This window comes from Salvelinus namaycush, chromosome 40 (genome assembly GCF_016432855.1).
Source record: "Salvelinus namaycush isolate Seneca chromosome 40, SaNama_1.0, whole genome shotgun sequence".
Classification (NCBI taxonomy): domain Eukaryota; kingdom Metazoa; phylum Chordata; class Actinopteri; order Salmoniformes; family Salmonidae; genus Salvelinus; species Salvelinus namaycush.
This window is the reverse complement of record NC_052346.1, coordinates 6,500,560-6,516,993: the sequence shown is the minus strand read 5'-3', so window position 1 is coordinate 6,516,993 and position 16,434 is coordinate 6,500,560. Positions and strand designations below refer to the sequence as shown.

The following is a 16,434-nucleotide window of genomic DNA, read 5'->3' as shown; positions in this document are numbered from 1 at the left end:
CAACTAAAAGCCGTTTTATCCTAAATCTGTAGTGACAGAATGAATTTCAAGAGTTAACCATCTCTCCATCGTACTTCTATATGTTAGTAACAATGTTAGGTAAATGCAGGTTTTTTTGTTGCAAAAGGGCTTTATAAATTAACAGAATGCAATTTTTTGACCAATGCGATGTCAAAGAGGGCCAGCCTACTTTCTGTTAGAATGCAAAGATGAATGCTAAACCTGTCGCCAGTGATATAGAGTTGAAGTCGGAAGTTTACATACACTTACACGGAACCCAAACCGGCTACGCGCGTGCGCCATCGTGCATAAATGTATTTTGTCCCCCCACACCAAACGCGATCACGACACGCAGTTAAAATATCAAAACAAACTCTGAACCAATTATATTAATTTGGAGACACGTCGAGAAGCATTAAACATTTATGGAAATTTAGCTAGTTAGCTTGCACTTGCTAGGTAATTTGACCTATTTAGCTAGCTTGCTGTTGCTAGCTAATTTGTCCTGGGATATAAACATTGAGTTGTTATTTTACCTGAAATGCACAAGGTCATCTACTCCGCCAATTAATCCACACATAAAACAGGATTTTTCTTCTCTTGACTTTATATTGCGATTGGCAACTTTCATAAATTAGGTGCATTACCGCCTCTGACCTCATTCGTCTCTGTCACCCACGTGGGTATAACCAATAAGGAGATGGCATGTGGGTACCTGCTTCTATAAACCAATGAGGAGATGGGAGAGGCAGGACTTGCAGCGCGATCTGTCTCACAAATAGAACTGACTTCTATTTTAGCCCTTGGCAACGTGGATGCTCGCTGGTGCGCGCGCGAGCAGTGAGGGTGCAATAATTGAAAAATATAGATTCAAAATTTATTTAGAAACGCGAGCGCACGCGACGCGAGCGTTGTAGTCAGCCTGTTAGATTGGAGTCATAAACTCGTTTTTCAACCACTCCACAAATTTCTTGTTAACAAACTGTAGCTTTGGCAAGACAGTTAGGACATCTACTTTGTGCATGACACAAGTAATTTTTCCAACAATTGTTTACAGACAGATTATTTCACTTATAATTCACTGTATCACAATTCCAGTGGGTCAGAAGTTTACACATACACTAAGTTGACTGTGCCTTTAAACAGCTTGGAAAATTCCAGAAAATTATGTCATGGCTTTAGAAGCTTCTGATAGGCTAATTTACATAATTTGAGCCAATTGGAGGTGTACCTGTGGATGTATTTCAAGGCCTATCTTCAAACTCAGTGCCTCTTAGCTTGACATCATGGGAAAATCAAAAGAAATCAGCCAAGACCTCAGAAAAAAAATTGTAGACCTCCATAAGTCTGGTTCATCCTTGTGAGCAATTTCCAAATGCCTGAAGGTACCACGTTCATCTGTACAAACAATAGTACGCAAGTATAAACACCATGGGACCACGCAGCCGTTATACCTCTCAGGAAGGAGACGCGTTCTGACTCCTAGAAATGAATGTACTGTGGTGCGAAAGGTGCAAATCAATCCCAGAACAACAGCAAAGGACCTTGTGAAGATGCTTGAGGAAACGGGTACAAAAGTATCTATATCCACAATAAAACGATTCCTACATCAACATAACCTGAAAGGCCACTCAGCAAGGAAGAAGCCACTGCTCCATAACCGCCATAAAAAAGCCAGACTGCCTCCCGGGTGGCTGGCTTCCAGGTTGGATGCGCGCTGTGTTAAGCAGTGCGGCTTGGTTGGGTTGAGTTTCGGAGGACGCATGGCTCTCGACCTTCGTCTCTCCCGAGCATGTACGGGAGTTGTAGCGATGAGACAAGACAGTAACTACTAACAATTGGATACCACGAAATTGGGGAGAAAAAGGGGGGTAAAAAAAAAATGACGAAACACCTAGCGACCTGGTTTGCAACTGCACATGGGGACAAAGATCGTACTTTTTGGAGAAATGTCGTCTGGTCTGATGAAACAAAAATAGAACTGTTTGGCCATAATGACCATCGGTATGCGTGGAGGTAACAGGGTTAGGCTTGCAAGCCGAAAAACACCATCCCAACCGTGAAGCACGGGGGTGGCAACATCATGTTGTGGTGGTGCTTTGCTGCAGGAGGGACTGGTGCACTTCACAAAATAGATGGCATCATGAGGGAGGAAAATTATGTGAATATATTGGAAGCAACATCTCAAGACATCAGTCAGGAAGTTAAAACTTGGTTGCAAATGAGTCTTCCAAATGGACAATGACCCCAAGCATACTTTCAAAGTTGTGGCAAAATGGCTTAAGGACAACAAAGTCAAGGTATTGGAGTGGCCATCACAAAGCCCTGACCTCAATACTATAGAAAATTTGTGGGCAGAACTGAAAAAGCGTGTGCGAGCAAGGAGGCCTACAAACCTCACTAAGTTACACCAGCTCTGTCAGGAGGAATGGGCCAAAATTCTACTTATTGTGGGAAGCTTGTGGAAGGCTACCTAAAACATTTGACCCAAGTTAAACAATTACCAAATACAATTACCAAATACTAATTGAGTGTATGTAAACTTCTGACCCACTGGGAATGTGATGAAAGAAAGAAATCATTCTCTCTACTATTATTCTGACATTTCACATTCTTAAAATAAAGTGGTGATCCTAACTGACCTAAGACAGGGAATGTTCACGAGGATTAAATGTCAGGAATTGTGAAAAACTGAGTTTAAATGTATTTGGCTGAGGTGTATGTAAACTTCCGACTTCAACTGTACCTATCACCCATGTTCCACAGATAAGCCTGTATTCCATGCTGTGGAGCCCTATACCAAGAAGAAGCTGTCTGTCATCTCTCTGCCTGAAATCATCCGCAACTACAAGGTGATGGCAGCTGGGAACATCCCAGAGAACCCACTCCACTTCCTCTACCCAGACATCCCCAAAGACGAGGCTTTCGGAAAGTACTACACCAGGGCCTCTGAGGGTAAGCATCCAGCAACCTTTTTGGTGTTGTTTTTTTTGTTCCTGATGCTTTCCTATATCTCTCAGATGCTTTTCAGACACCTCAAACCATACTTCATTTTGATTTCTTTTTGGCCATGTGAGTTGGTCTCCCGAGTGGCGCAGCGGGCTAAAGCACTGCATCTCAGTGCTAGAGGTGTCACTACAGACACCCTGGTTCGAATCCAGGCTGGATCACAACTGGCCGTGATTGGGAGTCCCATAGTGCGGCGCATAATTGGCTCAGCGTCGTTTTGGAATTACCTGGATTTCTGCATAAATTGGTCATACAATTTGATCTGATCTTCATCTAAGTCACAACAATAGACAAACACAGTCTGCTTAAACTAATAACACACAAGAAATATATGTTTTCATGTCTTTATTGAACACACTGTGTAAACATTCGCTGTGTAGGGTGGAAAAAGTATGTGAACCCTTGGATTTAATAACTGGTTGACCCTCCTTTGGCAGCAATAACCTCAACCAAACGTTTTCTGTAGTTGCGGATCAGACCTGCACAACGGTCAGGAGGATTTTTGGACCATTTATCTTGTTGGGTTCTTATTTTTCAGATAAATAACCCACGGACACTAGAGAAGCTTTAACCAAGTTTAATTCTTCCCAAAGGTTCTGTACAGCTGAAAATCAGACAGCAGAACATTTCAGACATCACAGTTTATATACATCCTACTTAAAACACTCCTCTTCCTTACAGTTTATGGCTCCACGGGAAATACGGTAACCAGATAGCAACCCTGATTACTCCCTTAAGGGGAACTGACCTCACCTCCTGACTCACAGATATCCATCTGTCTTCCCTATATCAACACATCGCTCTCCTCTCCTCCATCAAACACATTCCAAAGCCTTCTGGCTTTTTACACTCTTTCTATTCAAGGCTTTGTCTCTATCATTTATTTAATATCTCAATGTTCAAAGTTTAGCTGATTCCAACAATCTTTACAAAACTGTTTCAGTTAAGCAATATTATTAAGATGTCTGGTTTGAACCGCTCTCGAGGTCATGCCACAAGCATTTTAAATTGGGTTGAGGTCAGGTCTCTTACTGGTTCACTCCATAAGGCGTATTTTCTTCTGTTGAAGCCATTCTGTTGATGATTTACTTCTGTGTTTTGGGTCGTTGTCCTGTTGCATCACCCAACTTCTGTTGAGCTTCCTTTGGCGGACAGATAGCCTTACATTGTCCTGCAAAATGTCTCAATAAACTTGGGAATTCATTTTTCCGTCAGTGATAGCAAGATGTCCAGGCCCTGAGGCAGCAAAGCAGCTCCAAACCATGATGCTCCCTCCACCATACTTTACAGTTGGAATGAGGTTTTGATGTTGGTGTGCTGTGCTGTGCCTTTTTTTCTCCACACATAGTGTTGTGTGTTCCTTCCAAACAACTCAACTTTAGTTTAATCTTTCCACAGAATATTTTGCCAGAAGTGCTGTGGAACATCCAGGTACTCTTTTGCGAACTTTTTGGACAGCAGTGGCTTCTTATGTGGTGTCCTCCCATAAACACCATTCTTGTTTAGTGTTTTACGTATCGTAGACTCGTTAACAGAGATGTTACCATGTTCCAGAGATTTCTGTAAGTCTTTAGCTGACACTCTAGGATTATTCTTAACCTCATTGAGCATTCTGCACTGTGCTCTTGCAGTCATCTTTGCAGGACGGCCACTCCTAGGGAGAGTAGCAACAGTGCTGAACTTTTTCCATTTATTGACAATTTGTCTTACCGTGGACTGATGAACATCAAGGCTTTTTGAGAGACCTTTTTAATCATTCCAGCTTTATGCAAGTCAACAATTCTTAATCGTAGGTCTTCTGAGATCTCTTTTGTTCGAGGCATGGTTCACATCAGGCAATGCTTCTTGTGAATAGCAAACTCACATTTTGTGAGTGTTTTTTATAGGGCAGGGCAGCTCTAACCAACATCTCCAATCTCGTCTCATTGATTGGACTCCAGGTTAGCTGACTCCTTTGGGTGAAGTCATTAGCCTAGGGGTACTTTTTCCAACCTACACTGTGAATGTTTAAATTATGTATTCAATATAGACAAGAAAAATACAATAGTTTGTGTGTTATTAGTTTAAGCACACTGTTTGTCTATTGTTGTTACTTAGAGGAAGAACAGATCACATTTTACGAGACATTTATGCATAAATCCAGGTAATTCTAAAGGGTTCTAAAGTTTTTTTTGGGTATACCTACAGAGGTCCTAAAAATAGCTGGTCCATCTTATGATCAAAATAAAACAATTCTATATGTTAGCTTTATAGATATCGCCTTAGACTCCTAGGGGTTAAGCTTGTGGGTGTCGTAGAGCAAAACAGCTGACCCGTTCGTGTGTGTCTCAGCTTTCCATAGTGGGGTGATTTTGTTTCTGGCTTAAACAGTTCGGACTTGACAGATGTTTTCGTGGGAAGAAAAACAAAGTTGGCATGCCGAAGGGACCGACTTCAAACGAGTCCCGTGAAGCAAAACAGCCATGAGTCTTAGCTTTCCATAATGGGGTCACTCTGCTGTAGAACTGCCTGTTTCCACCGCAGATGGGGTCAACCGACATCATCGGCAGATGTTGTGTATTGAGACGCAGTCCATGCAAAAAACAAAAGTCTCTAGGTTAAACAGACAGATTAGTTTTCCATGCGGGCACCGACATCGACTATCGGCATATCAAATATAAGTGTTTACAAAATAATAATAAGTCATGATAGATTTCACATTATAGAATTATAGGAATTAAAAATCTAATGTTGATATGAAAATAGAAGTGATAAGATTAGGCATTATATTTCTGTGTTTAAAATCCCCTTAATGACCATGATGTCTGGTAAAAATGTTGGGGATGTTTATTATGAACAACACTAGGGATGCACAATATATTGGTGAGCATATCGGAATCAGACGATATTAGCTAAAAAATGGCAACATCAGCATCGGCATGATGTCTAGTTTAACTCCGATGTGCAAAACCGATGTCAAAGCTGATGTGCATACCTATATACCATTGGTAGATGACGTAATGACGCCACAGAAAATACAGCGCTACACAGAACAAAAGCAGAAAAATACTAAGCGCACACTTCCAACAACTAAACAAGTTCAAGTCCAGCAGTCATTTGAAAGAGTAAGAACATTCAGTGAGCAACTAAAAGGCGAAACCCATTAACGCCAAGATAATGGAATCCGTTGCCCTTGACAATCAACCGTGCTTTGTCGTGGATGATGTTGGCTTTCGCCGACTGGTCGAGCACACTATTTTTCAGATGTTGCCCTACCGGAGTTACACATTATTGTTGAAACTCACATCCATGAGCGTCACTGCTATTAGCTCCACGGCTGTCATTTGGGCCAGCGATGTCAGCCCCATGAGCATTATGAGTCTGACAGCACAGCGGGTCGACGAGGATTTTGTACTGAGGAAAGCCGTATTGCATGCTCAAGAATGTGCTGGTTCTCATACCGCTGCTGCCATTTCAATTTCATTTGAGAACATGTTTGAAACTTGGAAACATGAACACTCCTAGCTCCATTCGAACAACTGACTCGAGAAATCATCTCAACTGCATCTGCAGCAGACGTGATACCCCCTGTCATGGCATTGAGACGCCTGCTCAACAAAACTGCCGACACAGACCGTTGGGTTAACTTACAAAAGTACTCGAGGCTGTGAACAAGCGATTCGGTGGTATTCTCTCTGAGCCTCTTTACTGTGTCGCCACCATGCTCGATGCTAGGTACAAGGACCGCTACTTCGCTGCAGACAAGAAACAGGGTTTACGTGAAATGTTACGTACACAGCTGGACAAGATGGAAAAAGACACAATGACAGTGTGCACCGAGGAAGAGAGGCCACGGACAGACAGAGCTGAAACTTCACTGCTTGACATGCATGATGAAATCCTGGTTGAGAATGAAACAACTGAACAAATGAACAATGAAACAGCAAGTAAGTGAAAAATAGGTTTTGTTTTACTGGTAATGGGGACATACAGTGCCTTGCAAAAGTATTCACCCCCTTGACATTTTTTATATTTTGTTGCATTACAACCTGTAATTTTAAATAGATTTTTATTTGGATTTCATGTAATAGTCCAAATTTGGTGACATGAAATAAATAAAAATTACTTGTTTAAAAAATAATTCAAAACGGAAAAGTGGTGCGTGCATATGTATTCACCCCCTTTGCTATGAAGCCTCTAAATAAGATCTGGTGCAACCAATTACATTCAGAAGTCACATCATTAGTTAAAAAGTCCACCTGTGTGCAATCTTAAGTGTCATATGATCTCAGTATATATACACCTGTTCTGAAAGGCCCCAGAGTCTGCAACACCACTAAGCAAGGGGCACCACCTATCAAGTGACACTATGAAGACCAAGGAGCTCTCCAAACAAATCAGGGACAAAGTTGTGGAGAAGTACAGATCAGGGTTGGGTTATAAAAAAATATCTGAAACTTTGAACATCCCACGGAGCACCATTGAATCCATTATTAAAAAAATGGAAAGAATATGGCATAACAACAAACCTGCCAAGAGAGGGCCGCCCACCAAAACTCACGGACCAGGCAAGGAGGACATTAGTCAGAGAGGCAACAAAGAGACCAAAGATAACACTGAAAGAGCTGCAAAGCTCCACAGCAGAGATTGGAGTATCTGTCCATAGGACCACTTTAAGTCGTACACTCCACAGAGCTGGGCTTTACGGAAGAGTGGCCAAAAAAAGCCATTGCTTAAAGAAAAAAATAAACAACCACATTTGGTGTTCGCCAAAAGGAATATGGGAGACTCCCCAAACATATGGAAGAAGGTACTCTGGTCAGATGAGACTAAAATGTAGCTTTTTGGCCATCAAGGAAAACGCTATGTCTGGTGCAAACCCAACACCTTTCATCACCCCGAGAACACCATCCTCACATTGAAGCATGGTGGTGGTAGCATCATACTGTGAGGATGTTTTTCATATGGCAGGGACTGGGAAACTGGTCAGAATTGAAGGAATGATGGATGGCACTAAACACAGGGAAATTCTTGAGGGAAACCTGGTTCAGTCTTCCAGAGATTTGAGACTGGGACGGATGTTCACCTTCCAGCAGGACAATGACCCTAAGCATACTGCTAAACAACACTCAAGTGGTTTAAGAGAAAACCTTTAAATGTCTTGGAATCGCCTAGTCAAAGCCCAAACCTCAATCCAATTGAGAATCTGTGGTATGACTTAAAGATTGCTGTACACCAGTGGAACCCATCCAACTTGAAGGAGCGAGAGCAGTTTTGCCTTGAAGAATTGGCAAAAATCCCAGTGGCTAGATGTGCCAAGCTTATAGAGACATACCCCAAGAGACTTGCAGCTTTAATTGCTGCAAAAGGTGGCTCTACAAAGTATTGACTTTGGGGGGGTGAATAGTTATGCACGCTCAAGTTTATCTGTTTTTTTGTCTTATTTCTTGTTTGTTTCACAATAAAAAATATTTTGCATCTTCAAAGTGGTAGGCATGTTGTGTAAATAAAATAATACAAACCCCCCCCCCAAAAAAATTATATTTTAATTATTGGGTGTAAGGCAACATAATAGGAAAAATGCCAAGTGGGGTGAATACTTTCACAAGCCACTGTACGTAAATGCCAACAAAATTACTTTTTAGTCAGTGGTGTGTGTGTGTGTGTATCCTTTCTATTTAACTAGACAAGTCAGTTCAGAACAAATTCTTATTTACAATAACGGCCTCACCTGGATGACGCTGGGCTAATTGTGTGCCGCCCTATGGGACTCCCAATAACGGCCGGATGTGATACAGCCTGGATTCGAGCCAGGGACTGTAGTGTTGCCTCTTGCACTGAGATGCAGTGCCTTAGACCGCTGCGTCTGTGTGTGTATGTGCTAACTATTTAACTGTACTAGAACGCTTAAAAGGCCGCTAAAAATTGTTAATATTGATTATCGGTATCGGGGTTTTTTGGCAAGGAATATATCAGTATCGGACAAAAATGTAATATCGGTGCATCCCTAAACAACACCTCTTAATCGTCCATCTGGTCCACCATTTTGTTTTCCAGCATCAGAGCCCATGGAAGTGGAGAGTCCCACCGACACAGGATACATAAAGAAATATTTCATACCAGTGTCAGTGTAAGTTTACCCTTCATACGTTACATATTTCTTAATCTATAACAGGAAGACATTTTATTTTCAATGTTCTGGTTTGGGTATAATCCATAATCTGATTTAATTAACCCTTATTTTTGCAATGTGTTTTTGTCACCCATCTAGACTGCAAGACAAGATGATGCTCATGTCGCCAGAAGTGTTTGAAGAGCTGAAAAGATGGCTAGTGCTCCATTGTTGGAGTGGAAGCCCTAAGAATATTGATACTGCTGTGGTAAGTGCAATTTCCCCTCTGGGTCTTTACTGTGATATTCAGTATTACTATGTCAAGGGAAATATACACTCTTAGAAAAAGGGTTCCAAATGGGTTCTGCGGCTCTCCCCATAGTAGAACCCTTTTTGGTTCCAGGTAGAACCATGTTAGGTTCCATGTAGAACCCTTTGTGGAAGGGTTCTACATGCAACCCAAAAGGGTTCTACCTGAATCCAAAATGGTTTCATCTGGAACCAAAATGGGTTATTTTAAGGGTTCTCCAACGGGGACAGCCAAGAACCCTATTTGGTTCTAGATAGCACCTTTTTTTTGTAAGAGTGTAGTTTTATTTCTACCAAAGCTATCTACACTAAACAAAAATATAAACGCAACATGTAAAGTGTTGGTCCCATGGTTGAAATAATAAATACTTTTTCAGATTCACAAAAAGCTTATTTCTCAAAAATTATGAGCACAAATTTGTTTACATCCCTGATAGTAAGCATTTCTCCTTAGCCAAGAGAATCCATCCACCTGACAGGTGTGGCATATCAAAAAGCTGAGTAAACAGCATGATCATTACACAGGTGCACCTTGTGCTGGGGACAATAAAAGGCCACGTTAAAATGTGCAGTTTTGTCACACAACACAATGCCACAGATGTCTCAAGTTCTGAGGGAGTGTGCAATTGGCATGCTGACTGCAGGAATGTCCACCAGCGCTGTTGCCAGAGAATTTAATGTTAATTTCTCTATCATAAGCTGCCTCCAACGTCGTTATAGAGAATTTGGTAGTATGTCAAACCAGCCTCACAACCACAGACAATTTGTAACCAAGCCAGCCCAGGACCTCCACATCCGGCTTATTCACCTGTGCGATTGTTTGAGCAGTATTTCTGTCTATAATAAAGACATTTTGTGCCAGAAAACTAATTCTGATTAGTGGGTGGGCAGTCATGTGAAATCCTAATTACTTTATTTCAATTGACTGATTTACATATATGAGCTGTAACTCAGTAAAATCTTTGAAATTGTTGCATGTTGTGTTTATATTTAGGTTCAGTATACATACGGTATATTTCAGGATGTTGTGCATCCCTGGAAATAATCTGAATTCATGTAAACATAACAGGTCTGAAAACACAGCTTGTCCCAAAAAAAGTGGTTTCTTGACACAACTTACCCCCGGTGTGGGGTAAATTGAGCATAGGGACAGGGTAAATTGAGCCACCTTGGGGTAAGTGGGTGATGGCGTCCCCTGACAGTGTTGTGACAGTGGGTGATGGTGCTGGTAGGTCAAAGTTTAATTAAATGAATGAGGTTGTTGTATATTGTATATCTTAAATGAATGCCTACATTCCGATATACTGTAGATCTCTCTGTTCAATATCACTTACTCTTCCATTTCTTGACCAGTTGTCTTAGACAGGGATGTTGTTTCAATTCGTAGGCAAGTACTCTACATTTGAGGCTACTAAGCCCATGAAACAGGTCTGCGAGATTCTTGATATGTTTAGCAAGCTCAGACTCCATGTCATCAGATATGAACTTGTGTGTCTCTGCTACTCTATAATAGCCTCTCTTTCACACCAATACATGTTAGTTTTCTTTTATATCAATGGAACTCTTCAGTGTCCTTCAGTCTATTTGTCTCATCCGTTGCTGCTGCTCAAATGGACTTCTTCCCTTCTCTCACTGACCTGGCTGTTCTCTTAAGAACCTCAAGGGGGGTTAGACCCCTGCGTGCTTTACACTGGCTGTTCTCTTAAGAACCTCAAGGGGGGTTAGACCCCTGCGTGCTTTACACTGGCTGTTCTCTTAAGAACCTCAAGGGGGGTTAGACCCCTGCGTGCTTTACACTGGCTGTTCTCTTAAGAACCCCAAGGGGGGTTAGACCCCTGCGTGCTTTACACTGGCTGTTCTCTTAAGAACCTCAAGGGGGGTTAGACCCCTGCGTGCTTTACACTGGCTGTTCTCTTAAGAACCTCAAGGGGGGTTAGACCCCTGCGTGCTTTACACTGGCTGTTCTCTTAAGAACCTCAAGGGGGGTTAGACCCCTGCGTGCTTTACACTGGCTGTTCTCTTAAGAACCTCAAGGGGGGTTAGACCCCTGCGTGCTTTACACTGGCTGTTCTCTTAAGAACCTCAAGGGGGGTTAGACCCCTGCGTGCTTTACACTGGCTGTTCTCTTAAGAACCTCAAGGGGGGTTAGACCCCTGCGTGCTTTACACTGGCTGTTCTCTTAAGAACCTCAAGGGGGGTTAGACCCCTGCGTGCTTTACACTGGCTGTTCTCTTAAGAACCTCAAGGGGGGTTAGACCCCTGCGTGCTTTACACTGGCTGTTCTCTTAAGAACCTCAAGGGGGGTTAGACCCCTGCGTGCTTTACACTGGCTGTTCTCTTAAGAAGCTCAAGGGGGGTTAGACCCCTGCGTGCTTTACACTGGCTGTTCTCTTAAGAACCTCAAGGGGGGTTAGACCCCTGCGTGCTTTACACTGGCTGTTCTCTTAAGAACCTCAAGGGGGGTTAGACCCCTGCGTGCTTTACACTGGCTGTTCTCTTAAGAAGCTCAAGGGGGGTTAGACCCCTGCGTGCTTTACACTGGCTGTTCTCTTAAGAACCTCAAGGGGGGTTAGACCCCTGCGTGCTTTACACTGGCTGTTCTCTTAAGAACCTCAAGGGGGGTTAGACCCCTGCGTGCTTTACACTGGCTGTTCTCTTAAGAACCTCAAGGGGGGTTAGACCCCTGCGTGCTTTACACTGGCTGTTCTCTTAAGAACCTCAAGGGGGGTTAGACCCCTGCGTGCTTTACACTGGCTGTTCTCTTAAGAACCTCAAGGGGGGTTAGACCCCTGCGTGCTTTACACTGGCTGTTCTCTTAAGAAGCTCAAGGGGGGTTAGACCCCTGCGTGCTTTACACTGGCTGTTCTCTTAAGAACCTCAAGGGGGGTTAGACCCCTGCGTGCTTTACACTGGCTGTTCTCTTAAGAACCTCAAGGGGGGTTAGACCCCTGCGTGCTTTACACTGGCTGTTCTCTTAAGAAGCTCAAGGGGGGTTAGACCCCTGCGTGCTTTACACTGGCTGTTCTCTTAAGAAGCTCAAGGGGGGTTAGACCCCTGCGTGCTTTACACTGGCTGTTCTCTTAAGAACCTCAAGGGGGGTTAGACCCCTGCGTGCTTTACACTGGCTGTTCTCTTAAGAACCTCAAGGGGGGTTAGACCCCTGCGTGCTTTACACTGGCTGTTCTCTTAAGAACCTCAAGGGGGGTTAGACCCCTGCGTGCTTTACACTGGCTGTTCTCTTAAGAACCTCAAGGGGGGTTAGACCCCTGCGTGCTTTACACTGGCTGTTCTCTTAAGAACCTCAAGGGGGGTTAGACCCCTGCGTGCTTTACACTGGCTGTTCTCTTAAGAACCTCAAGGGGGGTTAGACCCCTGCGTGCTTTACACTGGCTGTTCTCTTAAGAAGCTCAAGGGGGGTTAGACCCCTGCGTGCTTTACACTGGCTGTTCTCTTAAGAACCTCAAGGGGGGTTAGACCCCTGCGTGCTTTACACTGGCTGTTCTCTTAAGAACCTCAAGGGGGGTTAGACCCCTGCGTGCTTTACATTTGTATACACGGCCCCACGGGGTCTGCTCTTTAACATAGAAAATGCACTCAAGTTCATATGAATAACACTTTCTAAATATATTATGCATAAAACCATTGGCTCAACCTACCCCAAGGCCATTGGCTCAACTTACCCCAAGGCAAAACTGTTGACAATAGTAGCCTACACAGCTACAAGGATGCACTTTTATGCTACACTATATGACCAAAAGTATGTGGACACCTGCTCGTCGAGCATTTCATTCCACAATCATGGGCATTAATATGGAGTTGTTCCCCCCTTTACTGCTATAACAGCCTCCATTCTTCTGGGAAGGCTTTCCACTAGATGTTGGAACATTGCTGCAGGGACTTGCTTCCATTCCATTTAAGAGGACCAACTTTTCAAGTTTTAAGCGTGCTTGTTTTTTTTGAAATGGTCGAATTAGTAAACTAAACATTCAGCCACAAGCATTAGTGAGGTCGAGCAATTAGACCTGGCTCCCAGTCGGCATTCCAAATCATCTCAAAGGTGTTCGATGAGGTTGAGGTCAGGTCTCTGTGTAGGCCAGTCAAGTTCTTCCACACTGATCTTGACAAATCATTTCTGTATGGACCTCACTTTATGCACCAAGGTATTGTCATGTTGAAACAGGTGAGGGCCTTCCCCAAACTGTTGCGACAAAGTTGGAAGCATAGAATTTTCTAGACTGTCATTGTTAAGATTTCCCTTCACTGGAACTAAGGGACCTAGCCCGAACGAGGAAACAGCCCCCAGACCATTTCTCCTCCTCCACCAGACTTTACAGTTGGCACTATGCATTCGGGCAGGTAGCATTCTCCTGGCATACGCCAAATCCAGATTTGTTTGTCAGACTGCCAGATGGTGGAGCGTGATTCATCACTCCAGAGAATGCGTTTCCACTGCTCCGTCCAAAGGCGGCGCGCTTTACACCACTCCAGCTGACACTTGGCATTGCGGATGGTGATCTTAGGCTTTTGTGCGGCTGCTCGGCCATGCAAACCCATTTCACGAAGCTCCCGACGAACAGTTTTTGTGCTGATGTTGCTTCCATAGGCAGTTTGGAACTCGGTAGTGAGTGTTGCAACCGAGGACAGACTATTTTTATGCGCTTCGTCACTCGTCGGTCCCGTTCTGTGAGTTTGTGGCCTACCACTTCGCGGCTGAGATGTTGTTGCTCCTAGACGTTTTCACTTCATAATAACAGCACTTACAGTTGACCGGGGCAGCTCTAGCTGGTCAGAAATGTGATTAACTGACTTGTTGGTTAAGGTGGCATTCTATGACGGTGCCACGTTGAAAGTCACTGTGCTCTTCAGTTAAGGCCATTCTACTGCCAATGTTTGTCTATGGAGATTGCATGGCTGTGTGCTCGATTTTATACACGTCAGCAACGGGTGTGACTGAAATAGCCGAATCCACAAATTTGAAGGGGTGTACACATAATTTTAGGGATGTAGTGTAGGTTTAGGACCTCACATATTGTAGATTATAGAGACCCCAACTGATGTACAAAACAATCTTCTAACCATCTAATTTGGTTTAGATACAAGCATCAGGAAGCCTAGAACACAAATGAATTTGACTTTGTGAAAATATTGTTGTACAGCATGTCATTCATTATCATCATGGCATTCATTTTCTGGTTCCTTAATGTAGTTTTGCATTCATGAAAAATACATTTTATTCACATTGACTTTTTTTTTATCATTCTCTGTAGATGACTGCAGAGTTTGAGAACACACTGGACTTGGACCGCAACTGAGCCGATGGACAGGCAGGACCTGATCTTTTAGACCAGAAGATATGTTTTATACTGAAGCAAAATTGCATACTGTACACTTACTATATTTCCCCATTACTCTCCTTCCATTTCAGTTTTGTCACGTTTCAGAACTTTTTTTTTTGTACAGAGCAAGTGTCGTGGAAATTCACCACTAAGGCCTCAAACTCAATGTAAATTAATACATCTTTATCGGTTAACTTGAGAGGTTCACAAACTCAATCCAAGCGTGATAACTCTGAAAAAGGGCGTTCCCTTTCAGTCATTATATACTGCTACACAAACAAGTCATATAAGCATGATTTACATTATTCATTATTAACACAGATTCCTGCATGACTGACGAGGCTTCTTCTCTCAAAGCTGGGAACTTGAAACTGAGATACTCGTTTTGGTTCCCAGAGCAATGTTCTGGGCATACTGTCAATTGGTCTGAGGAGGTCACAGTTCTGCAAGAACCAAGATAGCCTTGAATTGTACATTTCTTCTCACTCTCTCTTCAGACAGTACAATTTTCTCTCACACAAGTTTTAAAATATATGAACTGATAAACTGGCGATGTAAATAAAATTACAGTATGAATAATCATGTAGTACTCACTGCACAGGAAACAATTCATACTTTGATGTTAATTTGGTGATCATTTGTAACATTCATGGAATTAATGAAGATACCCAAGTCTTTACATGCCTATATTCAAGAATATACAGTGGGAGTAAAGGGAGATATCCATATTTAAAGTTCTTTATTTATTGTTTGATCATTGAAATAAATATCTCCATTGCCTGCAACACACAGCTAAAGCAGATATACTTGAATGAAAACAAACTGATGACATCAGTATACACCTGTGGTACATTCAAAATAATTAGCTAATGTTGAAGTTGACCTGCACCTACACAGGGGAACATTAAACACTCAAACATATTATGCTTCTTGTGCAACAGGGTCTGGGGAGACAAGTCCAATGAAAGCAACACGGAACACTTGAGATGAGTTATTCAATCAAAATATATTAATTCATCAAATCACAAGTTGCCTTAGGTACTTTGAGAACAATAGTGTAGGGCTTGAGATTGATGGCAATGTCCTCTGTCATTACCAGATTTGTAGTCGCTGTCCCTCCCATAGTCAATAACACAAACAAATACACACACTAGTTCTCACCAAAACAACCTGACTTTAAGTATAGGCTTATACGTTATTTTTACACTCTAAACAGTTAAACAATCAATATGCATATCTCTACATAAAAAGTGATCAATTAGTTGTGTGTAGAATCGTCTTAGTGTTCTGCTTTCATATAGGCCCATGAGGATAACTATTTTATCTCTACCCAAAAGATGCATTTGGGTGAGTACGGCAAGATTTAAAGTCCACCATTGTGGAGTTGTTCCGAACTAAAAACATTCATTAAAAGTGTAATGCACTGTCTATAACTGAAGATAAAATCCATGTAAAACCAAATATCTGACAAATAAGTAAACTTGTGTGACAAGACATAATAGTAACACCATTGACACTGCTGTATCCATGATAAATCAATGTTTCAAAGGGTTTTATGTTTATGCCCTAAAATTTGACTTAGGTGGGAGACCTGTCTGTAAAGAGCACATGGCTGCTGGTTGAATTGTATTGTATTTCTCCTGAGGCGGCTCACGTATAATATGCTCTTTTTTGAAGTCGCCGACTAGA

General features: G+C 42.5%; 1 protein-coding gene across 1 annotated transcript in view; it reads left to right on the top strand.

Moving 5' to 3' along the window:
* LOC120033139 overlaps positions 1 to 15,733 on the top strand; it is a 44,936-nt gene extending 29,203 nt beyond the window's left edge. Inside the window, exons 39-42 of the mRNA XM_038979416.1 lie at positions 2,767 to 2,955; positions 9,046 to 9,118; positions 9,260 to 9,368; positions 14,677 to 15,733. Of these exons, the coding sequence (XP_038835344.1) occupies positions 2,767 to 2,955; positions 9,046 to 9,118; positions 9,260 to 9,368; positions 14,677 to 14,721 (416 nt within the window). The 3' untranslated portion in view covers positions 14,722 to 15,733. The remainder of the gene's footprint in view (positions 1 to 2,766; positions 2,956 to 9,045; positions 9,119 to 9,259; positions 9,369 to 14,676) is intronic.
* Positions 15,734 to 16,434: the final 701 nt, after the last annotated feature.